Raw genomic sequence first — 27,332 nt, forward strand, 5'->3', positions numbered from 1 at the left:
TTGTTCATCATCTCCTCTGTTTCTAGACCCATTATTTCTTCCCACCTCCCCCCCCTGTCCGGTATATGCACGTCTACTTTTAACACCCCCCTTCCTTCATGTACTTCTACACCAGGGCCCTCCCGAAGGCCCTGAATCGGGCAGCACTAGTTGTCAGCAGTTAAGAGTGAACCTGCCTTCCAACTCCTCCCCTGTTCCATGCCCCTCATGCTCCATTTCCAGCTTATCCAAACTTCCTCCCACCAGCTTACCCTCTGGCCTCCCACTCATACCTTCAGATACCGGTAATTACAGCAGCCTGAGGAGAGAATCGCTGGTGCTGTAGTGATCCTTGCAGGCTATCACGGCCTACGAAGCATGTTTCCTCTGCCACCGGTCCAGTCCCTCCTCCGAGGTCAGGGGCAGGATCGCGGCAGAGAAAACGTGCTGCTGAGGATGACGGAACCCTGCAAGGATCACTATAACACCAGCGATCCTCTCCAGGCTGCCGTAATTACTGGTATCTGAAGGTAATGGCGGGAGCCAAGAGGGAAACCGGAGGACACTGCAGCACTTTCTGAATGACTCTCTCCCCTAAAGCAGGAGTGGCAGCGGATGGCCAGCAAGAGGCAGCGCTGCCGCATCCTGCTTAGGAGACCTGAAGGCATGGGGAGGAGGGGTTGGGCACCAAAATCGGCAAAGACGATTTTTTAAAAAATACGAATCGATTCACTTTGGGTGAATCGATTCAAATTGGAAATCAGGCAGCATTACTCACTATGACATGCTTCTGTGCTAGAACTGCATAGGGAAACCTCTTATCAGAGGGAAAAGAAGATTTCTGTCTTAGACAAGCCTGAAGTCCAGCAGATTGACTGTTTCTTCAGACTGCCATCCAGTTCCCAACTTGGAACTGGACCCTCAGACCCCTACTGAACCAGAGGATGTCATAGGGGGTGGGGAAGAATGCAGCAGGCCACAATCTTGAATAAAACCACCCAATTGGGTGATTTTTCCAAACATCCTGGTGGGTTTATTTTATAGCCTCGTCACCCCCTTGGCATCTCCTATCCACACTGGTGCTATGGTGTAAACAAAACAAAACAAAGACTGCTCAGTCTGTGCTCAAGCCAATGTGAACAGAACCTGGGATGAGCCACTCAAGCCCACTGCAAATGATGAGATTGCTCCTAAATACACAGACCCTGAGCTCTGAGAACTATTGATGTAAACTGGCCACACAGGAGTCATGCGAGGCATGTACCTGTGGACTAGACCTCAGCCCTGAGAGTCTGTATCTTCTTGCAGTCAGATACCCCAGGATGACCCAGATCTTCTGCAACACTGAAAGCCTCCGACCAGATAATTAAAAAAAAATACTACTAAACTCAAGCAGAACAGACAGGCTCCCTACTCCTCTCGTTTGTAACGGAGTAAGACTGAGGGGGCGGAGTTCTTCTCAGAGCAATGGGAGAGGAGAACATGAAAACAGTGGCCTCTACAACTCTTGCAGTTGGTAAGGGTTTTAACTCCCTGGTGAAGACTACCTGTCCAGTTGCACAAGCATGCTCAATACCAACAGTCCAGCATTTAGTTCATCTTCCAAACTCAGTCTTATCATTAAAAATACCTACATGGGAACCACCCCTTTGATCAGGACATTTCACTAGTTACTGCATGTGCTGACATAAGTTGTGAACCAACACATTAAAGCAAGCCTTGCCTCTGTAAATTCCGCATGGCGACTGCGAGGTGCAATTTCTTCCTTTAGATGGTTAGGTGCCTTGGTTGCCTTTTTGGATGAGCCTGGAACTGGACTGGCTGCTTTCTGAATGGAAGCCAAGTTTTTTCGGCGGAGCACATGTTCTCTCATGGCAACACAGGATGGTCTTGCTTCCAGGTCCTTTGTGGTGATTTTTTTTTTGGGGGGGGAAGAAAAGATATAAAGGAAAAGGAACACATACTATATTAAATAACTTCAAGGTATTAAGATCACACAAAAACTATGCATTTTGGAAGAAGTTAAAAAGCAGACTAGTTTTGTAACTAAAAATGCACATAAATGCTGGTGGTTTAGTGACTTATGCACATAGATCTTACAAAAAAAAAAAAAAAAAAACCCAGACACCAGACTAGTATTAAAGTACTTGCATATGTTTACAATTACACATCATGAATGTGGACATGCACATACATGGTGTTTGAGTGAATTCAGCATTCTATAGTTTAATGTTTATTAAAATTTGATATCCCGCAGAAGCTTACAACCATTCTCTGTGGCTAACAATTAAAACATATTCAAATAGAGGTTAGAAAGAACCTCCATGACATAAAGGGGAAAGACCTATGCAATCATACAAGAGGAACCCCCCCAACCCAATAAACTGTTATCTTAATAAATATGCTCATTTTGAGGAATAACAGACCCAAAGGCATATTGGAAAAAGTAAGTCTTTAATGGTGTCTTGAAAAGCTTTGAAATTCTGTATCAAGATTAATATTATTAGGAACTCTGTTCCAAGAACTTGGCGCAAGATTAAAAAAAAACCTTTACATCTGGTACATTTCCAATTTGTTCTTTTGGGTGATTGCAGAACTAATCTATTGTCTTGTAAGGACCTAAGCACTCGTGAAGGAACATATGGAATAGTTAAGGAGTTCAGATAAAGCCTTTCATATGCTTGAACCCAGTTATGTGTTAACATTTTAAATCGAATGATATGAAAATCGGTAACCAGTGATATTGCAAGAGTGTGACGTGATCAAATTTACTTATGTCCTAAGAACTTAATTGCAGTATTTTGCAAATGTTTTGAGGTCGAAGATCAACAGAAGAGATACCAGCATAGATAACATTGTAGTAATCACTCTTTGAAGTAAAGAACGCATGAATCAAAGTATGAAAGTTCTTATTATTAAACAGACGTCTTACAGCTCTTAAAGACTTCAAAGAGAAAAAAAAACCCACTTGATTTAAGTCTGAAACTTGATCAGTGAATGTTGAGAATCGACAATTAAGACCAGCTCCAGGACTCACCCAAATATTAAGTGGTCGTGCCTACATGTATATACTCTTCTGCATCCACATTGGTATTTTTATAAATTAGAAGGTACTTGCTTATCTCCAAGTGCCCATTTTAATAAAGTCACTCAATAGGCATGACTTAATTTATCCTCAAAAAGTACCTCTAAAATTGTTTAATATTAATGACAGCTAGTTTAATATTAATGAAAACTTTGCAAAAAACACACACAACTCTGTTGATGAAGATAACTCTGTTGTTCAATTACTCTATTGTCTAACTTAAGGGTTTTCATTTTGGGGTACCTTTTTATTTGGCTAATATCACTATTCCATATACTCCGTCTAGACCAGTGGTCTCAAACGCAAACCCTTTGCAGGGCCACATTTTGGATTTGTAGGTACTTGGAGGGCCTCAGAAAAAAAATAGTTAATGTCTTATTAAAGAAATGACAATTTTGCATGAGGTAAAACTCTTTATAGTTTTATAAATCTTTCCTTTTGGCTAAATCTTAATAATATTGTAATTTAAGCTAAAAGAGACATATGATCAAGAAACTGTTTTATTTTACTTTTGTGATTATGATAAACATACAGAGGGACCTCAAAATAGTACTTGGCGAGCCCCGTGTGGCCCCTGGGCTGCGAGTTTGAGACCACTGGTCTAGACAGTTGTGTTAAAATGGATTCACATACTGTAGATTAAGAAGAGAGAAGAACCAATGTGCTCACTATGAATCTACTCGAACAGCTGCATACTTTTTCTAAGCACCTATGCTTTGGAAAAGCTTACCTCCATATTTATGGTCTCAATTGCTTTAGCCTAAAATTTAAAGCATTACTTGAAGCTTATTTTTTTTCAAATCACATTTAAATGTTAACACGTCTTAGTAACATTATCTGACAGACTGGTTTGGCTGTCTGGGACTAAATGCATAGTTTTGAATTCTGTTTTTATTTGCAAATAGCTTGGAATATTTGGCCTTGTAATGAATTATTTTTTCTCTCTTTCCTAATATTTGGCATTCCTTATTAATTTAGCATTTTATATTTTATTGTAAGCCAATTTGACTTTTTGTAATGGTGGGATATCAGATATTTTAAACATCAGAACAAAACATTTTAAAATGTACGATAGAGTATTAGCTATCCTACAGCAATTCAGGGTTGTATGCTGTCTATCACAGACACACAATGCCAGAAACCTACCACCAGGTCTGAGGCAGTGTATAGTTTTAACAGTTTAGATCAGCCTCATCTCGTTCTCCTCTGCTCTACCAAATTTAAAATAAAAATCCCTATAGCATCCCTCCTCCCAACTTATAAAAACGGAAAAATTCCCCAATATCTAGTGATGCCTTTTCCCTCCGACCTCACTCCCTGATTTCTCAGGACCATGACTTAAATGAATCAGGAGAGATGCCCAAAGGAATTAAAAAAAAAAAAAAAAACCAATTTGGTGGGGAGGAGGTTCAAGAGAGGCTGTTGAGAACATTTTTTCTTAGTGTCATCCTTTCTGTTAGTGCCTGAGCTAATCACCACTCAGGCACCGACAGGCAAAGTACAGAAACAAAACAGGAGAGTAAACACCCCCCCCCCACTCCAAGTCAATATCAAGCAAACAGTGGAGATGTCCAAAGACACTGGCATGCTCGATTTAGTTCAATAACGCTGCTTTGATTCAATGACTTGACACACATATGTTTCGGTCAACAAGGCCTGCCTCAGGAGTCCTGTAGAATCTTACACTAGGTAATGCAGAGCACAATGTCATAAATGGGAGCATCAAAATATAAAAAAGGCAGGTGGCTGTTGCTCAGAGCAAGTGGACATTACCTAGTGTAAGATTCTACAGGACTCCTGAGGCAGGCCTTGTTGACCGAAACACATGCGTGTCAAGTCATTGAATCAATAAAGCAGAGTTATTCAATTAAATCGATCATGCCAGTGTCTCTGGACATCTCCACTGTTTGACAGATGGGAAAGGTGACCATTCACAATGAACTGTGGATTCCTGCCACAATTTTAAATACAGCAGATCTTTATTTTGCAGTAGAATTGGCTCTATGAGGCTTTTTGCCATCAACCCCTTGGTCAGAACAAAATAAAAAAACAAAAAACAAAACACACTTACAGATCTCAATGCAGTGCTGTACATCTGGAAAGCCCATCTGTCTTTTTCTATGATCTTCTTCCATGTTTTGCTTACTCTTGCGACACTGTTTTAAAAAGAAGCCAATTGCATAAGTTTTTACTCCTCTTTTAGCTGGACTTCAACTTGGTAGAGCTTCTTCTGAAGCACTTCTACATCTAAATCAGGAGCGGGTAACATTTATACAGAGGGCTGCATGAACGTCAATACTATTACTGGCAGGCTGCACACAGGAGATTAACAAATACACCATATAATACATTGCCAACAAAAAACTCAGGAGTCCTTTTACTAAGGCACGCTAACTGATTAGAACAGGGGTAGGGAACTCCGGGCCTCAAGAGCCGTATTACAGTTGGGTTTTCAGGATTTCCCCAATGAATATGCATGAGAACTGGAATACGGCTCTTGAGGACTGGAGTTCCCTACCCCTGATTAGAACGTCTTAGTAAAAGAGCCCCTCAATGAGATAACTGAATCAACAAGTTGTTAAAATGTTGCTTCCATGTACTCCTCTTTCCAAATAGTTGCTAACAGCATCAAACAATTCTTGTCCTACAGTACCAGTGATAACTTGTTAATGACATTTGTATGGGTTGTTTTCTGAGTATACTTCCTATAGTCTCATGGGCCACAAAGTTCAATGGCAGGCTGCACGTTACCCACTAGAGCCACCCAATTCAAAATCAATTCACTTCAGCTGAATTGATTTGAATCAATTCATACTTGGAAAAAACTGGAGTCACTGATTCAGTGCAGGCCTATAAGGGGGCGCTCCGAGGGCTGGCGTCGGGCCTTCCTCTCTGCTGGATCCTGCCTTTGTGGAAATAGGCAGGACCTGGCAGAAAGGAAGGTCCAACACCTGCAAGAGCAAGTTGTGAAGGCTGTGCTGCCGACTGTGGGTGTGGGTGTGTGACAAAAAGAACAAGCAAGGGAGGGAGGGGAGTTATCAAGCCTCGGGAGGATGGATGGTGCCGGATCTCGGGGGTGAGAGAGGAAAAAACCAATGCCTTACTACAGGGCAGGCAGAGAAGGGATGGCCTGGAGAGAAGATAGATTAGATACCGTATATACTCTAAATATAGGATGAGATTTTTGGGCCAAAAAAATGGCCCAAAAATGGGGGTCTCATCCTATATTCGTGTCATCCCCCAGTGACCACCCGACACCCTCCTGGACTTCCTGCAGGACTGCCATTAGGCAGAGGAATGAAGCTAAATCTACAAATGGAGGGAAAATAAAGGGATATGCTTGCCTTGGGATGAAGACACAGAGACAGAGAGAGATGGAAAGAGTGAAGAGGATAATTAAGCAGAAACCACAAAAGGTAGGAAAGTTTGTTGTTTTTTTTTTGTTGGCTGTATTATAGCTGTATTGACCTGAAGAATGAGGTTTTGGCCTCTGAAAGCTAACTCAAAAATGGATTAGTCCTCTGGGAAAATTTGCATTATGAATAATAACTAGAAAAGAAGAAGGAAGGTAAGGAAGGTAAAGGAAAGCAAACAGAAAATAGATGTTCTGTAACTGAAAAACTTTAAATTAAACTTCTTGAACTTAAAAAAAAAATGGATTAGTCCAATAAAATGGTATTTTCCATTTTTGTTTAATATCTACTAGTTAATTTGTAAAGTGGTGATAGTTGTCGTTTTTTTCGAAATTTACATCTGCTACCTTTATATTTTGCACAGTATTAGGCAACATGCTTTACTGTTTCTGTGGTGTTGCATCATATGCAAAGTCAAAAAACAAAAACAGCCAACCAATCCGCAGTAGTGATGTAAGGAAGAAACCAAAAAGGAAAACTACGAATAGATGCTCGTGATGCTGGATTTATTAAAGCATACAAAAATCTGCGACACTCTATACCAGCCCTGCGCAACATGCGGCTCGATATGGCTGTCACTGCGGCCCTTACGAGGTTGTAGGTCTCTCACTTCTGTGCCTCCCTCCAGTGAGTGTTTAGTTTCTGGCCGACTCCCTTGCTGCAGTTTTTCCATTCAAAGCCACAGGCGGTGGCTCCTCACCCAAACTGCACCTGCGTCGGAAGCCTTCTCTCCGACGTTGTGACTTCAGAGAGAACGCTTCCAACGCAGCTGAGGATTGTGCGAGGAGCTGCTTCCCGTGGCTTTGAGCGGAAAAACTGCAGCAAGAATGATGACTCTGTATATAAAGCCAAGCCAAGCCAAGCCAGCCGACCAAAAGCTAAACACCCACCGGTGGGAGGCACAGAAGGAAGACAAGGGAGAGGAGGATCAAGAGATGCCAAGTCCATGGGAGGGAGAGAAAGGAGATAACAGACCATGGAGGGGGAGGGATAGATGGTAGGGCATGGGGGGAGGGAAGGAGACAGATGCCAGATCATGGGAAAGGAAGGAAGGGAGAGAAAGGAAGGAGAGGAGATGAAAGATAATGGAGGGGGTAAGGGGAGTTGCAAGGAGAGGAGAGATGCCAGGGCATGGGGGAGGGAAGGGAAACTAAGGAGACAAATCCAGACCAGAGGGAGAGGAGGTGCCAGAGAGACATTGGTTAGGGGAGGGAAGGAGGACTGGAGAAGCTTGCAGAAGGAAGAGAGAAAGAAATGTAGGACTGGTGGAAAGGAAGGAGAAATGTTGGACTGGGGGGGCAGAAAGAAGGAAGGGATGGGAGATGGACTGCATGCGGTTGGAAGGAGGAAGGGAGAGAGAAATGTTATACTGGGGGGGGGGTGATGACTAAAGAAAGGGAGAGATACCAGACCATGGAATGGAAGGAGGGGAGTCAGGTAGTGCTATAGAAATAATAATAGTACTGGTAGTAGTAGAGTGAGAGGCCAGATTATGGGAAGGAGAGGAGAGAAATGCCAGACTGGGAAGGGGGAAGAAAGGAAGGATAGAGATGTTGGACTACTGGGGAGGGGGAAAGGAGAGATGTCAGACCATGGAAATTGGGAGGGAAGGAGAGAGAGACAGGAAGGGAAGGCAAGACATGAAAAAGTAGATTTTGAGAAGAAAGCAGAAAAATTGAATGTTAAGTTAATATAAAAAATGGATGCAGGGCAGACAGTGAAGGAGAGAAAAACAGTGGATAAGAAGGCCCTGGAAACAGTTAAAAGCACTTTTTGCCTTGCATCCATATTTGGCATTAACAGCACTTTTTGCCTTGCATCCATATTTGGCATTAACTTAACATTCAATTTTTCTGCTTCTCAAAATCTACTTTTCCATGTCTTCCCTTCCTATCTCTCTCCTTTCCTCCCTATTTCCAAAGTCTTGACATCTCTCCTTCCTTCCTTCCCCCTGGTTTGGCATCTGTCTCCTTCCCTTTCCCCCCATGCCCTTGCATCTCCCTCCTCCTCCATGATCTGGTATCTCCTTTCCTTCTTTCCTTTCCCTCCCTCGGACTTGGCATCTCTTGTTCCTCTCCTTTGTCTTCCTTCTCCATCTCTCCAATTGGGAGCAGCAGCATTTCTTTTCCCCTTCCCTCCTCTTCCCTGTGCAGCAGCAGCATTTCTGGCCAGCTCTCTTGCTGCAGTCGGTTGTTCTGTTCAAAGCCATAGGTGGCGGCTCCTCGTGATCTCAGAGAGGCTTCCGACGAAGGTGCGGATCGCGTGAGGAGTGGCCACGGCTTTGGACGGAACAACCAACTGCAGCAAGGGAGCACTATCATCGGGTTCAGACCGCGGGCCGCAAAATAGCACCTGGAGGGCCGCTTACGAGTTTGAGACTGCTGCTCTAGGGGCATGAGGTTTGCTGTTTGGAAGTTTTAGGTCGATGTCTGCCACACTGACCTTAAAGGGGAGCCTGCTTAAGAGTGGCTTTCAAAGCTGAAATCTTCTGCCCATTGCTGGATCCAAAGCATTCTGCAGGCAGACAGAGTAAACGGGCACCTTGCTCAAGACTCTAATAATTCATATGGGGGCATCCTCTCCCCATTACCAGCTGGGAGTAGACGTAATCAACAGGAATCTGATAGATTCTTATGACAGGTGCATGCCATGGAAGAGGCCGCTGATGTTACTAATTGCCAAGACTAAGTTTTCAAATTGGTGCTCAAGGCCTATATCCACACTGCAGTCCTGTACATTCTTTAACATTACTCCCCCTTCACAAGAGAAATAAATACGTTTGGTAACCTGTGCTATCAGAAAAGCCACCTACTGAATAGACAATTGTATTCTGCCATACCTGTTTGACATCTACACTCAGTCTGTGCTATGTATTACTTTCTGTTTGTCAGGAGGAGGGGGGTGTCTTTCTGCGGGGGAAGGGGGAGGTTATTGTTGGTAGTGGCCGTGGAGGACATAAGAGTCTAGTCCTCTGTGGTGGTTCGATCTTATTGTAAACCTTGTTTCCTGCTATTGTTGTTGCTGCTTTGGTCTGTTTCATAATAAGATTTAACCATAACTGAAATTCAGGAGCCATAGGGTAAAGCTTTGTCATCGTCTTAGCAACCCTTAGTGAGTCCTCTGGGTGTCTCCCAATGCTCCGTAATTAAGTGAGATCAGGATGCGAGGGGGAGAAAAAGTCAGAATCTGGGAAGCACTCATAACAGAGCCCTATGTATCAGATCCTTGTGGAGAATCCAGTTTTAATTCTCGCTGCATCTCAGTAATAAACTCAAACAAGGCTGTTGACCTAAACAGACTGCGTACCATCAGGTCCTCCCCCTGGTCAAGTGCTACTACTCCCTCTAGACTCACTGTCTCTGCCTGGGCCTCCACATCTCCCACAAGGGAAGATTCACTCTGGGACAGCAAAGACATAGATTCAAACTCCTAGTCCTTATCTGACTAGGACTTTGGATCCTGCCCGGGAACATCTTCTGAAGGGTGTGCATGTCAGGCAAAAACCCTTGTGCAGCTACCGGCACTTCTTCTGCTGAACCCTGTGAACCTTGACAATTTAATAGGCCTTCCACATTAAGCTTACAAACCTGAGGCCCTCTAATCAGGGTTTTACCCCTGAGGACCCCTTCAGGGTTTCCCATGGTCTCCTCTTGGGCCCCGTTTTGTGCATTCACCTACACTTCACCCAATTGCTATCCAAAGGTTCTGGAGGAGGTATTTTCCCAGACAAAAGGAGCCTATCTGTGATCCCCAGCCCTGAAGGTATCAGGATAAGCTAAGTCTAAGGTTCCCACCCCTCCCTCATGTGCCTCGCTGCACTCAGATGCTTCTCAGCCAACCATCCTGCACAATCTGGCATGACATGGGTCCCATCCCATGTGATTTTTTTTTTTTTTTTTGTAAAATGAAAAGGTTTTAAAGACGATGGAGGCTTTTAAACAAAAACTAGGAAATCCAAGATGGCCGCCATGCCAGCATGATCACACCAAAAACATCTCAGGAAAACCAAAATTCTGGTCAAAAAATTCTGGCGAGAGGTTTTTGGAGGTGGGGGACCTATCCAGCTCCAGAAATACTTAAAGCATGCAATTTCAGCCATCCCTCGGATTTTCCCATAGGCTACAATAGCCTTACTTACAGTCTGTGCTGTTAGCCTGCTTCAGCTATCACAGATGCTGGAATTGGAGAAGACACTGCTGCGATCTTCGGGATGCCAGTTGGACAGACCTCAACACCCACAGATCAACATGACAAGGGGGAGGGAAAATACAGCTGGCACCCACCAAAGCCCACCTGGACTGCCACAGGGGCAAACAGCTTGCACTCAAGCATCTGTTAAATTAGGTTGCCAGCTAGCCTCTAAGGGAACAGATCACTAACTCCACAAGCACTATTGCAGGTTAGCTAGACAGGTACCCCGAGGGTTTCCCTGCTAACTGCAGACTTATTTCCTAGAGTCTGCATCATCCTCCCAGGCAGATGTGTCCTAGGGTCACTGGGAACCTCTTGAGCATCTCAAAACCTCCCGATTCATATAAAAACCCAAAAAATAAGAAAAAATGATCAGAGCAGATCGAACACCATTCTCAACTCAATTGCTAAAGAAAAAACTGAAGATGCCACTACAGTCACTGGAGAAGAAGGCAGAGTTGAAAAATGTAAATTTCATCCTTCTGAAGCACAACTCAAGATTTGTGGGATATTACCTATAGTCAGGACTCCTAGATACATTGCACCAGAACAGCTATTACAATTTTAAAAACAAAAAATGTACCATATTTTTTGCTCCATAAGACGCACCTCCCCCTAAAAAAAAGTGTGGTTGGAAATAAGGGAGCGTCTTATGGAGCAAATATCGCCCCCACCCCAGTGGTACCTTTAAATTGTGGTGGTTGCTGGATGGCTGCCTCATTATGTCAGGGCCAGTGACGCACAAGCGTGCCACTGGTCCAGACAATGCGGTGGCAGCCATCCAATGACTACCACAATCAGGAAGTGGTGCACAATCAGGAAGTAGCCGGGACTGGCCCACAGCACCCCACAATCTGCTCATCAGGGAGGAAGAGAGGCAGCGCTCAGATCTGGAGAAGACAATGCCTGACTCAGGACCGGTTTTGGAGGGAGGATCCAGATTGGAGGAAACCACGACTGGTTTGTGATTGGTGCTGGCTCAGTTCCGACGTGGGCTCCCGCAGCTCCTTCCTTCCCTCTTTCAGCCTCTATAGCTAATGGCTAAGTCGGTAGCAGCCCCTGCCTTGCTCCTTCCCCTCTCTCTACCCAGAGAAGCTTAGCACTCCGTCAAATATTCCAGTAAAACAAGCTCTTTTGTCTATTTTTACTAAATAGACTTAGTAGATAAAGACAGACTGTTCACACTCTCCGAGGTAGGGAGAACGAGAGGGCGCTCTCTAAAGTTGAAAGGGGATAGATTCTGTACAAACGTAAGGAAGTTCTTCACCCAGAGAGTGGTGGAGAACTGGAACGCTCTTCTGGAGCGTGTTGTAGGGGAAAAACACCCTCCAGGGTTTCAAGACTAAGCTGGACAAGTTTCTGCTAAACTGGGACGTACATAGGTGAGGCTGGACTCATTTTAGAGCACCGTGTGAGCGGACTGCTGGGCACGACAGACCACTGGTCTGACCCAGCAGCGGCAATTCTTATGTTCTTAGTAGCCTTTGTAAGGTCCAACTTCATGTGTATTTTAAACAGATTTCAGTTAGCAAAATGATGTAGAAGGGAGGGGGGACAGGGTGCAGAGCCTGGTATATATTAGTACACAATTTGGTTCAGAATGTTTTTTTCCTCCTCTAAATTTAGGGTGCGTCTTATGGTCAGGTGCGTCTTATAGTGCAAAAATACGCTATATACATTTTGACTTGCCTAAAAGTCTAGGCCCTTTCACAAACTAAGGACTTAAATTACTGATCTTCAAAATACATAGTAAATTAAAGCAGATGGCTTTCCAGATTATGTAGAACTCACTGTGTGACCTTGAGATAAATCTCAAATATTTGAGACTATTTCTCTAAACAAAGTTTCAGAAATACAGTACTCCCATAGTTCAGCATTGGAGTCATGGCACCACCTCCCCTATATAAAGGCTAGAACAGGATCCTTTCAATATCTTCTCTATAACACATCAGCTACCCCATTTTTGTTCTCCGAGTAGTGTCTAACAGTTTAGAAAAGATTGCATGAACCAAAAAAACATTTAGATATGCCTACAGTACTAAGAAAAAAAAAAAGTCAGAATCTTCTTAACTGTAAATGGATTTACACTCACTTGATCAAGTCTTTGTCACCAAAATGTCTTAAAATTTTTGCCAAGAGGTGTCTGAACGATCTTTGGAAAAGTTCACCTAGAATATCTAGTCTGTCCAGACCCATTCGTCTGCCAATTAGATTGTGAAGTGGAAAGGTTTTTTTTACTGTGTCTACTATATTTCGACACACTTTTGAATTTCTCTTGGCACTCTTCTTCAAAGTAGAACAAACAACTTCTTCAAAACAGAGAACAGGTTGTAGAGACTTTTTTTCTATTTGCAATAGATCTTGGCTTTCTAATGAAAACCCTATTGGTGATTCACAAATTATTAGGTCACCATGCTGTTCAGATTCATAGACAGATTGTCGGTTTAGCATGGGAGAGAAGTATCCACTGTCTTCCTGGAGTTCACTGTCTTGCAAGTTCTGTACCTCACGGTCCCAGGCAGTAAGTCTTGGCGACATATTGTCATTTTCCTTATTATGTGTGGATCCATCTTCAGTTTTACAGTGCACATTTCCTATGTTTGTAATTTGCAAATTACTGTGTGGGGATGGTATCTGCTGTCCTTTCAAGCAGCCTTTGCACAACTCATCCTCATACTTTGGGGTACAGTGGTCTTTCAATTGCATTTTTGCTAATTCATGTTTTGACATCGATAAACTGGAACTGGCCTGTTTACATTCAAAGTGAGACTTCATTTTGGCAGCACAAAGAATTCTGTTTTACATATATGCCCCTGAATAGAAAAAAAAGAAAAATTAAATAGTTACATCAAAACCAGCAGAAATAACTATTACAACACTTGACCAGTGGTTCTCAAACCAGTCCTTGGGACAAACCCAGCAGTTAGGTTTTAAGGATATCCACAATGAATATGCTTGAAATAAGTGTGCATACAATAAAGGCAGAGTCTGGATATGCCTAATGTGACCATACGTCCCGTTTTTAGATCCCCTGTCCCGTTGTCCCCACGCACAGCTTTGGGACGCTGAAATGTCCCGTTTTCAGAGTGTCCCAAAGCTTTGCGTGGAGACAATGGGACAGGCGATCGCATAGCCTGGGCTCTTTCCCTGCTTCCCCGCCGATGCAGCAACAGGGCCAGGCGAGGCGAATGCAGCAACTTCACAATGGCTGGCCAGAAGCCTTCTCCCCGATGTCAGTTCTGATGTCGGAGAGGAAGCTCTGGGCCAGCCAAGCAATGATTGGCTGGCCCGGAACTTCCTTTCTGACGTCAGAATTGACGTTGGGGAGAAGACTTCTGGGTGGCCGTTGTGTAGTCGCTGCACTCGCCCTCGCCTGGCCCTGTTGCTGCATCGGCAGCGGGGAAGCAGGCACTGATAGGAAAGGTAACACTTAAGATTGATTCAGTCTGCATGGGCTTCCTAACACAACCCATACTCTGACCAATCACTCCCAACTTAACACACATCCCTGGTATCTAATGACCCACATCCCCTATCCTTTGTCTTTCCCAACATTTAAAATATGAATTTAGTTTTTATATAAATATCCTGTGTTTGGGGCAGTCATCCTTCCCATGTTTTACATTGGCAGGCCTAGTGCCCTTCAACCCTCCCTCAGGTCATAATTTCTGCCTTCAGCACTGCCATCTTGAAAAACGGCAGTGCCCAGCCCCAGGTGCATCCTGGTATGTGCTGGGGCAGTCTGCCATTTAAATGAAAGATTAGGTTCTTACCTGGATAATAATCTTTCAGTTAATCTACTATGGATTCCATATGTGTGCGATTTATCCCTTCCCATGAACTGACTTGCAGAGAGAATACTTACTGCTTTGAGCACCTCCCCTATAGAGGCGGAGCCCCAGTTCACACCTCAGTTTAGTCCCAAAGCAATCAAGCTCCACTGGAACAAAAAAGACAAGAGAAGGGGAATGGGGAAATGCCCCACAAACAAGCGATTCTGGTCTGCTCTGTAACTTTTATAAACAAGGGTTAGAAAAAAACCATAACATTTGAAACAACCACAGAGAAACAACCTGCTGTACGCAACTGACACTAACATTAAGGGAACCAGAGGCTGAGGAATACACTTATACATACTGGGTTTCTCAGCTTTTAGCCACAGGAGAAAAACTGCAGGCCTGGAACACAGAAATATCCAAGGCAGATCACAGGCGATACAGGAAACAGAAGATAGACCATATGGAATCCATAGTTGATTACCTGAAAGAAGAATATCCAGGTAAGAACCTAATTTTTCATTCAATTTCATCTACTCCGGATTCCTTACGTGTGGCGACATACCAAAGCAGTGGCTGACATCTAGGAAAGGGCAGAAGAGCCTGCCCGCAAGACCAAAGACCCATAAGCAGCATTCTCCAAGCCACTATGTAAAATTTGGAAAAGGTATGGAGAGTAGACCAAGTAGCTGTCCCAATAGACCTCTGCAGAAGGGATTGCCAGAGACTTCATCCAAGAAGAGACAAGGCTCCTGGTCGAGTGTGCTTTGCGAGAGACTGGTGGTTGATTTCCCACAGGCAATATACACTGAAGAGATCGCCATTTGAATCTATCTAGCAATGGAGACTTCAGACTTTGGCCTGCCAAGTCAGGAGTGGCTGGTAAGCACAAAGAGGTGGTCAGAAAAGTGAAAGTCATTTGTCCTTTCCAAGTACTGGAGCAAAGCTCTGAAGATGTCCAGTTTCTTCAAAACTATCTTGTTTGTCAGACCCTGTGGACTGAAAGGCAGGTAGATAAGCTTCCTAGTTGATGTGAAAATCCAACATCACCTTTGGAAGAAAGGAGGGCACAGCATGGAGACACCCTCATCTTTGATTGAGGAAAGGTTCTCTGCAGGAAAGTGCCTGCAGCTCCGAGATTAGTCACACTAAAACAATCACCACCAGAAACAGTGTGTTACTGCGAGGTCCAAAAGGGATGCCACCTTGAGGGGCTCAGCCTTAGAGAGACCTTTCAGAACAATGTTAAGGTTACAGGTTGGAAAGGGACATCACAGAGAAGGCCTTAAACAAAGAACTCACTGGCGGAATCTGGTTACATCAGAATGAGCTGTCTGAGAGGACCTGCAATTGTAAGTCAGGAAGCAAGAGAGACCAGCCACCTGCACCTTAAGAGAAGCTAGGCCTTTCTCCAGCCCAGCCTGAAGGAAAGCCAGAATGACTGAAATGGGTGCCCGACGCAGTTCCACCTGGTCATTAGCACACCACTGCTGAAAAGTCCATCAGAGCTTCGCATAAGCCCTTAGGGTAGAGGGCTTCTTTGCCTGAAGCATGTCGGAATATCCCTTACAAACTAGCTTTGAGCACTCAAGAGCTATGCTGTAAGACCAAACAGTTGTGGATTATCCATGGGGACTGGCCCCTGACTGAGAAGGCTGCAATGAAGAGGCAGCCAGCAACCTTTGTCCTGCTGAAGACCTACCAGGTCTGCATACCAAAGCTGGTGTGATCAATCTAGAGCCACTGGGATAACAGGGCTAAGATACAATTCGGCAGATGACCCTGCTCACTATGGGCCAAGGAGGTAAGATGTAAAGGAGACCGACCGGTGGTAAGGGTTGGACCAATGCATCCAATCTCAAGCTTCCCGGTTCCACTTTTCAACTGAATCATCTGGCCTTCACATCAAGTCCATTACTTGTCTGCCCCAGTGCTGCACAATCAGATCGAATGCCCTGTGCGAGAGTGACCATTCCTCCGGGTCCAGGAACTGTCAACTTAGAAAGTTGGCCTGATCATTTTCCACTCCGGCCACATGAGCTGCTGTAAAAACCTGAAGGAGAACTTCCACTCACCAAAAGAGCTTCCAGAAAGGGGCACACCTTGTGGCCCCCCTGCCTGTTCACATATGCTACTGCTTTGGCATTGTCAGAGAACACTCTTACAGCTTTTACCTCTAGGAAACTTTCTGAAGCATGCAGAGCTAGATGAATGGCTCTGAGCTTCAGATGATTTATGGATCACTTATTAGGGGGAGTCCACTGAGCGATTCCTGCTGAGGCTGGCATTGGTCTTTAGAATTATCCATTCTGAGATACGAAAAGGCAAGCCCTTCACAAGGGTACATCCTGAGGCTACCAGCGGAAGCTGAATCTCACAGTTCCAGTCCAGCTGCAGCTGAAGAAGATGTTTCTGAGGAGACCACCAGGACAGAAGAGAGTCCTGTAGATGTCACATGTGGGCTCTGGCCTAGGGAACAACTGCAGCATGGCTGCCATGAAGCCCAGCAGCTGAAGGTAATGCCAAGCAGTTGGAAATTGCATTTCCAAGAAGACCAGATCTGGGTCTGGAGCTTCCGTTTGCTTGGGAATTAACATGCAGCTGAAAGCCGTGTCAAAGAGAATGCCCAGGTACTCCAGTCGTTGGGTGGGTTCCAGATGGCTCTTCCTGAAGTTGACAATCCAGTCCAAACGCTGGAGCTGGTCCACTACTTGACACATTGCCAGTTCACATGCCTGTCTGGATGGGGCCCTGATTAACAGGTCATCTAGATAGGGATGAACCTGAATCCTCATGCGCTGAAGGTGAGCTACAACTACCACCGCCAAAACTTTGGTTTACATGAGGGAGGCTGTTACCAGACCAAACAAGAGAGCCGTAAACTGGAAATGCTGTTGAAGTACATGTAACTAGAGAATGACATGGGGGGAGGAGGAATTAATCCATCTCCGCAAGCTTAGTCCCTGTCCCATCCCCGCAGACTGTAATCCCATCCGCACAAGCCCTAATGTTCAGCATCTCCCTTCTCTATATCTCCTATACGTCCCTTTCTAGTATTTCCCCTGTGGCCATCTCTCTGCCTTCATCTCGCTATTCTATAATCCCCTCCCCCTATGTACAGGAGTGGGGGAAGAGAGATATCCAAGGTGCATCTCTCCTACTCCCTCTACTGCCACATCCAACATTTCTCCCTCTATCATCCCCTTGATCATGTGTAACATTTTTCACCATTGCCCACCAGCCTCATGCTCAACATTTTTCCTTATCATCCCTTTCCAGCACTATGCCACATCTCTCCCTCCATCACAATATCCAACATTTCTCCCCCTTGCATCCCTTTCAATCTGTCCCTCTCCACCACCATATCCAACATTTCTCTCTCTCATCCTTCTCTTCCTCATGTATATGCACCTCACTCCTCTCTATTCCCAACAATTTTCCTTTCTTCCTTTCCACATGTGCACCATCTCTTTCCCTCACTTACACACATGACCAACTCCATTTATATTCCCTCGTGTCCCAAGTTCATGTGTCCCCCTCTCTTCCTTCTCTGTCCCTCCTTCCAGCCTTTGTCCCAATGCACTCCTTACCCCCTTTCTCCCACATTATCGCCTCTCTCCCTTACTTGTTCTCTTCATGGCCGTCAAGCTGGACATGCCCCCCCTCTATTGTAAGAGCCGACATCAGAGGGGAGCCTTTCTGGTCAGCCGTGGATCCATTACCTCAACCATCCTCCTTCCAGTTTGGCTACTCCTTCTTGTCTTCAGCGGCAATTGTTTGCCGAGACAACGTGCAAGAGCCACTGCACACTGTCTTAGCAAACAAGTGCCATTGAAGATAAGGAGCAGCCAAGCTGGAAGGAGGAAGGTTGAGATAAATGGGATCCCCGCCTTACCAGAAAGGCTCCCCTCCGACGTCAACTCTGACAGCAGAGGGAAGCCCTCATGTCGGCTTCAGGCCTATTTATAAATTGAATCCCCAGCAGCAAACACATTGGGTGCAAAGGTAGAGGACTGTTCCACTCGCAATAGGGAGGGAGGGTGGCTGCTGGACTCGTGAGGGGGAGGGGGCTGCTGTTGCACCCACGATCAAGGGAAGTTGCTGATCTGGAGGAGAAGGAAGGGAGCAACTCAGCAGATCCTTTAAGGCAGGGCCAAGGTCATTCTCTATGGGACAACCTGCAGAAACCAGTTAATTGTTTCCCCCGTTCTGGCGGGTTACCTGTGACTAGCCGCGGGTAACAATCACCGTGTCATTCTCCATGTGGAACTGCAGATATTTTCTGTGGTCCAGAAATTGGGAACATGCAGATTTGCTTCTGTGATGTCCAGAGGCTAGAAACTCTCCTGGAGTCACAGCCACAATGACCGATTGGGCTGTCTCCATGTGGAAACGTGGGACCCTCAAATGCATTCACTGCCTCAAGATCTAAAATGGGTCTCCAGTCCTCTGTGACTTTCTTTGGCACGATGAAGTATCTGAGTATCTACCTGAGCCTGAGTCAGGTTCTATGGTCTGAATATCTAAAAGCCTCTGGAGAGTGGCTCAGTCCCTGATCATCTTCTCCAGCTGTCTGGCAGGAGAATCGAGGAACAGATCCATGGAAGGGTGATAAAACAATCTTGTGACCCTCTTGGATGATTTCCATTGGTCCGAGAAGATTTTCTCCCATTCTTCCAGAAATGCCAACAACCACCACCCAATATATGGGAGCAGGGCCAGCAGCCTGTGTCACTGAGTCTTTTTTAGAGGGGTTGAGGTAGGACCCAGTAGACTGCTGGCGCCTGGAATTACTAAAAAGCTGCCAGTAATCTTGAACAGACCTCTGTGCAAATAAACTCTGGTAGTACTGTCGAGAGCAGCGGGAGGGATGAAAAGTACCACCACTCCCACGAGGTGGCCGGAGAGGCCTGTTTTCCAGCAGGGATTTGGGGTGGAGATCCACCACACTGGCCATAAGATCAAGGTCCTTACCAACAATCATCTGCCCCTTAAAGGGCAGTCTGCTCAAGGTAGCCGTGGACTCAAGAGTCGCCCATCCATTGCTGGATCAAGCATCCTGCGAGCCAAAACTGCATAAGCAGACACCTTGCTCATGACTCTGATAAGGTTGTAGAAAGCATCTGCCATATAATACATATCTTTCCTTATGAGGGCAGGCGTCATCAGTCTCGAAAGGGTCCAGCGCAGCTTGGTGTGGTAGGCCCTCGCAGCAAGAAGTGACAGCCCTGATCCCCAGGGCCTCAAATTGTTTAAGCACCATGCCCACCCTGTGGTCCTGTTCAACCTTCAGCATAATACCGCCTTCACTTGGGAGAGCAGTACACTTAGTGAACTGAACAACTGCCAAATCTACCTTCGACTGGGTAAAGAGCTGCTGAACTCAGGCGCCATGGGATAAAGTTTAGCCACTGCCTTAGCAACCCACAATAACCACTCTGGGATCTCCCACTGTTCCTTGACCAGGGCAGTAATATCCAGATGAGCTGGAAAGGAGATTGGGTCGTTCATGCCACACGTGACTATGCATTTGGAAGTGGAAGGCTGTGTTCCAAATTTCAACTCTGACACCACATCAGAAATAGAGATGAACAGACAAAGACCCGAAATGATGGCAAACACAAAGATCATCCCTTTGGTTAAGAGCCAGGGAGGCCTCATGTCTGTAGGGCCAAAAAAGGAACCAGAGTCATCCAGGATTGAATCAGAATCCTGGGATAAATAGGCATGAAGTCCGACACGCAGGCATACCCCGTTGATATCCGAAAGGACACTGGAGTCAGGGGCTGGCTTGCTTCCACAAGAAGCAGACACTGGAGAAGACACTCCCTGGGTCAAAGGCTGCATGCCCTGTCCTTGATGTGTTAGAAAGGCTCACCTCATAAGATTTATGAATTCTAGAGAGAAGCCTGGTGCAGGGGAAGTAAATGATGCCTGCATGTCCTCCGGATGGGCACTCACAGGGTCTCCAGACACCACGCATCTCCACTTTGGATTAACACATGAAAAAGGTCTTAAACAATATTTTCTAACCATTTCTCGTACCTATAGCAGCTCACAGCTCTGGAGAACAAGGATGAGGCTCCCGCCCCTCCCTCACGTGCGTTATGGCATGCGGTATGGCATGAGGTACACGGATGCTCTTCCGTCAGTAACTTGATACAAATTCGACCGCGTCCTCACTCCCCGGGAAGTTCAGCCCAAGTGATAGGGAGCAAAATCCAGGGGAGGGGGGCCACACAGGGGTTAGGCAGATAGACTTCCAGCTTTTTTTTTTTTCAAAAGCCTCGATAAGCCACCACCAGTAAAATTGTGCCAAAAACAGCCCTTGGAGACTTTTTTTTAAGAGTACAAAAGCACAGAAATAGGGGCTTTGGAGGTGGGAGACCTGAACTAACTGTAGGAACCCTCAAAATTGTATAGGAACCCTCAAATTGTGATTTTCTGACCCATTCCGACCCATTCCAATTCTCCCATAGGGTTTTTTTTATTGTTGCCTCCTCCAGACCATGCAAGCTGGACAGATTTACCTCCAACCACCACCACCCCCTCCCCTGGGACCTTGGTATGCGGCAGGGCTGGGTATACACGCAGTCAGCGCCCTGATACCCTGAGGGTTCTTAATCAGGGCGCCCACAGAAGCCACTGAGGTGGTGAGCCGGCTCCCAGGGGAAAAAGACCCTGAGCCCCAGAAGAAAAACAAAGCAGGCTAGCTCGCAGGACCTCACGGCAGCCATTCAGATAATGGCTGTATATGGGGCAGGAGCGCAGGATGAGCGCTCCTGCCCCAGTTCACTGCTGGTCCACCAGGTATTTTAAAAAGTACGCTTTTTACCAAATTGAGGAAATAGAAGGGAGGTGAGAGTTGTTAAGAATCGGCTGGGACAGGAGGGATTCTTCCTGTCCCGGCCCACCAGGTCTTACTAGCAGACCTGGTGGAGGCCTACAACATGTCCAGGAGGGAGGCAGACAGGTGAGTGCTGACCCAAATATAAACTGAGACTCTCATTTTTTTCTTGGTTATATTCAACTATACAGTATATGGTAGGTCCAGCGTTCAGTTTGGGCTATGCTGCTCTGGTCAAGTTTTTCACTGTACCTGCACATTAGAAGCCCTCCATTTTTTCCCCTCAGTATTATAACGGCCTATTTCACTGCACTTAGTACCATGTCTTCTGCTTGAAATAATATGCATGCTCAACTCCTCTTTGCATTGCTCAGCTAGTAACATCCCATGGTAGCTTTCTGAATCCACCCTTCTGTGTCAGATCCCAAACTATTAAACCTCTTAGTGCTCAAACCTAGATAAAAGTACTTTAGGATAGGAAGCATGTTAGTAGTCGAACATACATGCAATATAATTCATGACTACTAAGAATATAAAAATGTATTAATTTAGCAACCACTTAAAAATAAAAGCATTAGACATGAAAAGCAGCATAGATTGCGTTATAAACTAGCCTCACTTTTTCACATCCTTTTGGGCGATTAGAGTTCACTTTTTAACAGGCATATCGGGATAACTTAAAACATATACCCATAAAAGAATAAACATAAAAGAATTAACAGTGCTGTGGTGTAGTCACAAACAAATATATAGTTATCATTCAGATGTATTATATACACAAATGTTAAATCATTTCAGTTCCATGATTTTCGGTTTAAACTCGGAATATCCGAGTTTGTACATTTCCAAAACACCATGCTCTTTCACTACCCACCTCCTATGACCTACTCTCAAAGATTATAACTACAAACTCGGCTGGATAGCTGGCTATCTTTACATTGCCGCCCCCGCCATTTGTGCAGGCCATACGCTCACAGACTGTTCCCCTCATTTAGGCAGACTGAATAAGGCGCCCTATAAGCTCCCGCCAAGCAGCACCCGGAAAGTGAAGAAAACCTTCTCAGGACATTCGCCTTATACCGCAGCAGAAAGAGAAAAATAAACCGTGAAGTAAACCGACTCCCTCTCGCCTAAGAGGATGAAGAACCACAGCTCCCTCCCAAAGCCATTTTCCAGCTCCCGATCTAGCCATTCTTTTCCTATATCCGAGACGCGGGGATTTCAGCAGCTACTATAGTTTGGGGGCACGGATAGAAGGGTTCCTTACACACATCATGGCTACTTTTGGCGGGTCCTTAAAACCCGGGGTCAAGGTGTTAAAGTTTCCAAAAAACGGGTTAAAGGACACCGATGTAAGTTAAAGTTACTCGTTTTGGGATGAGGCGGGGGGGGGGGGGGGCACAAAGCCCCTGCCACATTACTGGATTACGAATCCCTCTGGAACTTGCAAAAAGTGCCATCTCTGCAATCTCTCTCTTATCATGCAGGTACTTTCTTCCCTCCCCCCCCCTCCCTCACTAATCTACTTGATTATAGTAGACAAATTTAAGTCTGGTTTCCCAATCATATCACGATTTCCCTTTTAGACTACAGAGCACTTACTTTCTTCAAGCAGCAGCACTGGTAAAGTTTCCCGGCAACTCCTCGGATTGAAACATTGACTTATATTTTTTCTTTGTGAACTACTATGCTTCCCACACCGCCTTTCGTTAAAAACTTCCCCTTGTTTCGCTCTTCCTTTTCAGGTCGATGAATATTACAGCACATAATAGCCACAGTTATCCACAGACAACCATTTTTTTACAAGACTGACTCAAGCAAAGGGCGCCAGCTGAGGGCTTTTTAAAACACTTTGAATTTCGTATCCAAATTTCTTCCAGCCAATCCTGAACCAGCTGCCGGCCTGAAGTCACCAAGAGAAAAATATCAACCAATCAGCGGCCAGCGTGCCACTACCTACGTCTACAGCCGCCGCTCCGTGCCTGGCGCAACTGGAAGGGGGAGGGGTGCGCAGCGCGCTAGAGGGGAAGCTCGGTGCAAGCCACAAGCGAGGTGTAATTTTATTTCTACAGTCGGTAAATATAGCAGTAGTATATTTTGGGTAGTTCTGAACAAGCGAGTTGAAAGACCAGATGTTGCGTTTTTCAAGCACACAAGGCTAAAAGGGAGCTCCATGGGGGTTTTTTTTAATTATTTTTTTTTTTTTTGCTAAGGTCAATAGGACTTTGCGACTATGGGTACAATTTGAGGAAGGTGGCAAACCTGATAAATGTCATAATATTGACCGGGGGAAGGGCAATTCAGCATGAGTAATCGCAATAACGGAGGTGCCCCCCTCCACCATGCTCTACTCCAAACTTGCTTAGTGTCGGTCGCTACAGTCATTTCTCCTTTCTAAAATATTCTTTGTAATTTAAACCTTTAAACGCGCGTTATTCCGATCACCCTTCCTCTTTTTTTAAATCTTGAGCAGAGCCACTGTTAAGACATCCCGCCACATTTTCTCCAGCCTTGCGCCAAAGCTTACCAATAGCAGCTGAGAACTCCCTATTTTTCCTATACCGCAGGGTTAGTAGAGCTAGAAGATTTCGCTTGCTTTTCACACAGGAATTTGCATACACCTTTATCTCAAAATAGAAAAATTAGGAGGAAAGAAAATGTGGCAAAAAAACCCCCCACAAAAAACAGCCTAGCAGAGATATAGGAGGTATTAAATTCCTATGGTTCTTTCAAGTGCTCACATTTAAACCCATTGTCATACTAAAATAACATTCATTAGTAACATGAAAGTGGTAGTGCTTTATAGAGAACCAATTTAGGGAGAAAGATACAGTGTATAGTGAATGCAAAGAAAAATGCAGAGAAGGGTATGATAATGTCATTATAATAAGAGAAAGTAGGCCTAACACTTATGTCCCTACTGAAGCCTGGGTCAAAGGTGTTAAGATTTTTGAATCAATCAAGCTGACATATGCCTTTAAATTTCTAGATACAATGGTATGGAAGGTAGAGTTATATGGTCATTTTTCTCAATGGAGGATGGTAAATAGCAGAGTGCTATTTAACATATTTATAAATAATCTGGAAACCGGAAAGACAAGTAAGGTGATTAAAGGCCCCTTTTACAAAGCTGCAGTAGGAATTCTCTCAGAGCCAATGCACTAAAACTGATAGGAATTGAATGGGCCACAGGAGAATCACTATTGTGGCTTTGTAAAAGGGGCCCTAAATTTGTGGATGGCACTAAACTATTAAAAGTTATTAAAACATGCAGACTGTAAAAACTTGCAGGAAGTTAGAAGACAGGGCATCCAAATGGCAGATGAAACAATGTGGACAAATACGCAGTGATGTACATTGGGAAGAATCAGGGCTAGCTTAGGCTGTGGTACCCTGGATCATTTTTTTTTTTTTTTTGTGGCCCCTGCCCCCTTTCCTCTAGGATCAAATACAATTCAATAATTGAAATGTTTCTCTCAACCCAGTCCCAAGAATATAATTTGGCATTCTGGTTTTCAGGATATCCATGAATGTACATGAAAGGTTTGCATATAACAAAGGCAATGAATGCAAACCTTTCATTCGTGATAGATAAGAGTCCCAAGCCCTAAGTGAGGAAAAGATCAGAATGAAATCCCTCCTCCCCCCCCGTTTCTCAACTTCACTCTGCATAGCAGCATCTATCCCTCTGCTCTGTAAAAATCTCCCTCACAATCTGCCACAGCATCCCATTCATACATCCTCCACTCAGATATTCAGTTTTCATCTTTTATCGTACAGTGCAGAACAGCCACTGCACCAACTCAAAAATCAAAGAAGGCAAGGTATGCTGGGATTGGACCAGAGTTTCTAGGGCGACAAACACATTATTCCTGACCTGTGTGTAGTCAATCCTTTCTCATGAGAACTCTTCTACAGAGCCTCATGTCTCCTCTCCAGTTCCTCAGTTGTCTCGCTACAAGCAAGATGGTAGGAACTTGTCATTTCTGCTCATGTATTTTTCTATTAAATTCAGTTTTTACTTATCATTTGCAAGGCTTTTCAGTGCTGTAAGGATCCTAAATTAGGGGGGGGGGGCATCTCTGGCTGTGGGAGAGCACAGACTCTGAGGTAGAGGGTCTGCTTCTAAGGGGCAGACCTCTTTGCAGTACACTCACTTGGATAGACTGCATTAAAAGCTCAGGGACCAAGGCTTGCCCCAGTTTCATCCACAGTGGGTTTGAGTGCAGGCTGAATGTCTCCGTGGTGGTTTTTCCAGGATCGGGGCCAACTGCTTTCCTTCCCCCGTTTGCGTGCACGAGGTATGGTGGGGGTTGAGATCTTTGGCCAGTTCACTGTGCCTGAGTGGCAATCTGAAGACACAAGCAGTCCAGATTCCAGGCTTGTTGAGACAGAAGTTCTCCCTATAAGCTGTTTGCAGCGCTCAGCACACAGTGGAAACTGAGAACCATAAGATCATATTTTGACATAAACTCATTTCGATTGCTAGTGCACGCTTTGGTTTTGAGCCAACTTCACTATTGCAACATCATGCATCTTGATGGAGCACAAACAAATCTGCAGAAACTGCCATTATTTAGAATGCAGTGGTTCATTTGATCTATAATCTGAAGTAGTATGATCATATTAGACCTTAATATCTTCAATTGCATTGGCTACCGATTGATGCGCGGATTAAGTTTGGATGTTTCTGTTTTACAGTATTGGCAGGCTTAATCCCAGAATATCTCTTGGAATCATTTACATTTAATAATTCCAAACATTCCAAGTAATCACACGTACTATTCTCTTTTCCATCTGCTAAGGGTTGTAAATTTTAAAAAATTTCAACGTCTGCTGTCCTTTCAAGCGGCACTATGGGTTAAGGATTTGAATTTCTTAATTATGTTGGCTGATTCTTATCCACAATTTCAACATGCTTTAAAAACGTATCTTTTTACTGAACTCTTTGAAAATTAGGCATGCTCAGCCTTTCTTGCTCATCTTTTGAACTCGTAACCTTTTGTGGACTGCATAGAACTTAGCAGTAATTGCGGTATAAAAGTGAGTTTTTATATTATGTTAAAATCACTGCCTTGGCTGCCATCTTGGATTTCCCAATTTGAAAATAAAAGCCTCTATCTGCCTCAAAACACCTCGATTTTGCTTATAAACAGGTATGATGAACTCAAACCAGGATACCTTAGATTCAAGCCAAATTTGTGATGGATAGTTGACTGACTGTCCCACATGCCACACGGTGCATGAAGGGGGTGGGAGCCGCTGGCTTAGCCTCCTCTAGTTTATTGGGGGAGGGGGGTTAGTGCCAGCTTAAAAACAGGTATGATGAACTCAGGCCAGGATACCTTAGATTCAAGCCAAATTTGTGATAGCTGACTGATTGTCCGCATCCCACATGCCATGCGGTGCGTGAAGGGGGGTGGGAGCCACTGGCTTAGCCTCCTCTAGTTCCTTGTTGGAGGAGGGGGGGGGGTTAGTTCCAGATGATGCCTGGGCCAGGGAAAAAGTCCAGGTTTGAGCCAAGGAGCAGTGCAAGTGCATCCATGGCACTGCCGCAAAACCCCAGAAAGGAGCTTAGCGTTCACAGGGGCCATCTGGATGTCCTGGACAGGGGTTTCCTCCCTTAATTCATCAATATGATATTTGAAGTGTACATGATTAATAAGGGCCGCATCGAATTCTTGGGGATCATGGCCATGCTGGCATTGGGGATTCCTCACCCACAAAGAGTGCATCTACCCAGCAACAGTGCCATGTACAGGACAGGGAGGTCCAGTCTGAGGATGAAGAGGGCTCTATTTCAATGCCTTTACTTTCTCAGTCAGGGTCCTTGTAGTAGGAGATGCTGCTTCATATCTAGTGTGCCCAGATCTGGTGGAGGCTCCTGAACTCGGAGAGGACCCGACTGTGCTGTTCAAATTTTTTGTGCTTTTGGAGGTGATCACAGAATCCCTCCAAGAATTAAAGATAGAAACTCCACAGTCCTCTATACAATGCTTATGAGCAGCATAAAATCACAGACCTGCTCTCCCTCTCAAGAT

General features: G+C 44.9%; 1 protein-coding gene across 1 annotated transcript; it reads right to left on the minus strand.

Annotated features, from left to right (window-relative positions):
- Nucleotides 1-1,244: 1,244 nt before the first annotated feature.
- On the minus strand, nt 1,245-23,156 carry FBXO5 (F-box protein 5). Its single transcript, XM_033939141.1, has 4 exons — nt 22,894-23,156; nt 12,761-13,481; nt 5,136-5,220; nt 1,245-1,882 (listed from the first exon to the last, which is right to left on the minus strand). Exons 2-4 carry the CDS (start codon nt 13,441-13,443, stop codon nt 1,646-1,648), a joined length of 1,005 nt encoding a protein of 334 aa, XP_033795032.1. The 5' UTR covers nt 13,444-13,481; nt 22,894-23,156; the 3' UTR covers nt 1,245-1,645.
- Nucleotides 23,157-27,332: the final 4,176 nt, after the last annotated feature.

The sequence above is a fragment of the Geotrypetes seraphini genome, chromosome 3, assembly GCF_902459505.1.
Source record: "Geotrypetes seraphini chromosome 3, aGeoSer1.1, whole genome shotgun sequence".
NCBI classification, from domain to species: domain Eukaryota; kingdom Metazoa; phylum Chordata; class Amphibia; order Gymnophiona; family Dermophiidae; genus Geotrypetes; species Geotrypetes seraphini.

Coding starts and splice junctions, on each gene's coding strand:
- FBXO5 (XM_033939141.1), bottom strand. CDS start 13,443: ATGAAGTCTCACTTTGAATGTAAACAGGCCAGTTCCAGTTTATCGATG. Junction 5,221..12,760: donor GGTGACAAAGACTTGATCAA/GTGAGTGTAAAT, acceptor TTTTTAAAACAG/TGTCGCAAGAGTAAGCAAAA. Junction 1,883..5,135: donor ACAGCACTGCATTGAGATCT/GTAAGTGTGTTT, acceptor ATCACCACAAAG/GACCTGGAAGCAAGACCATC.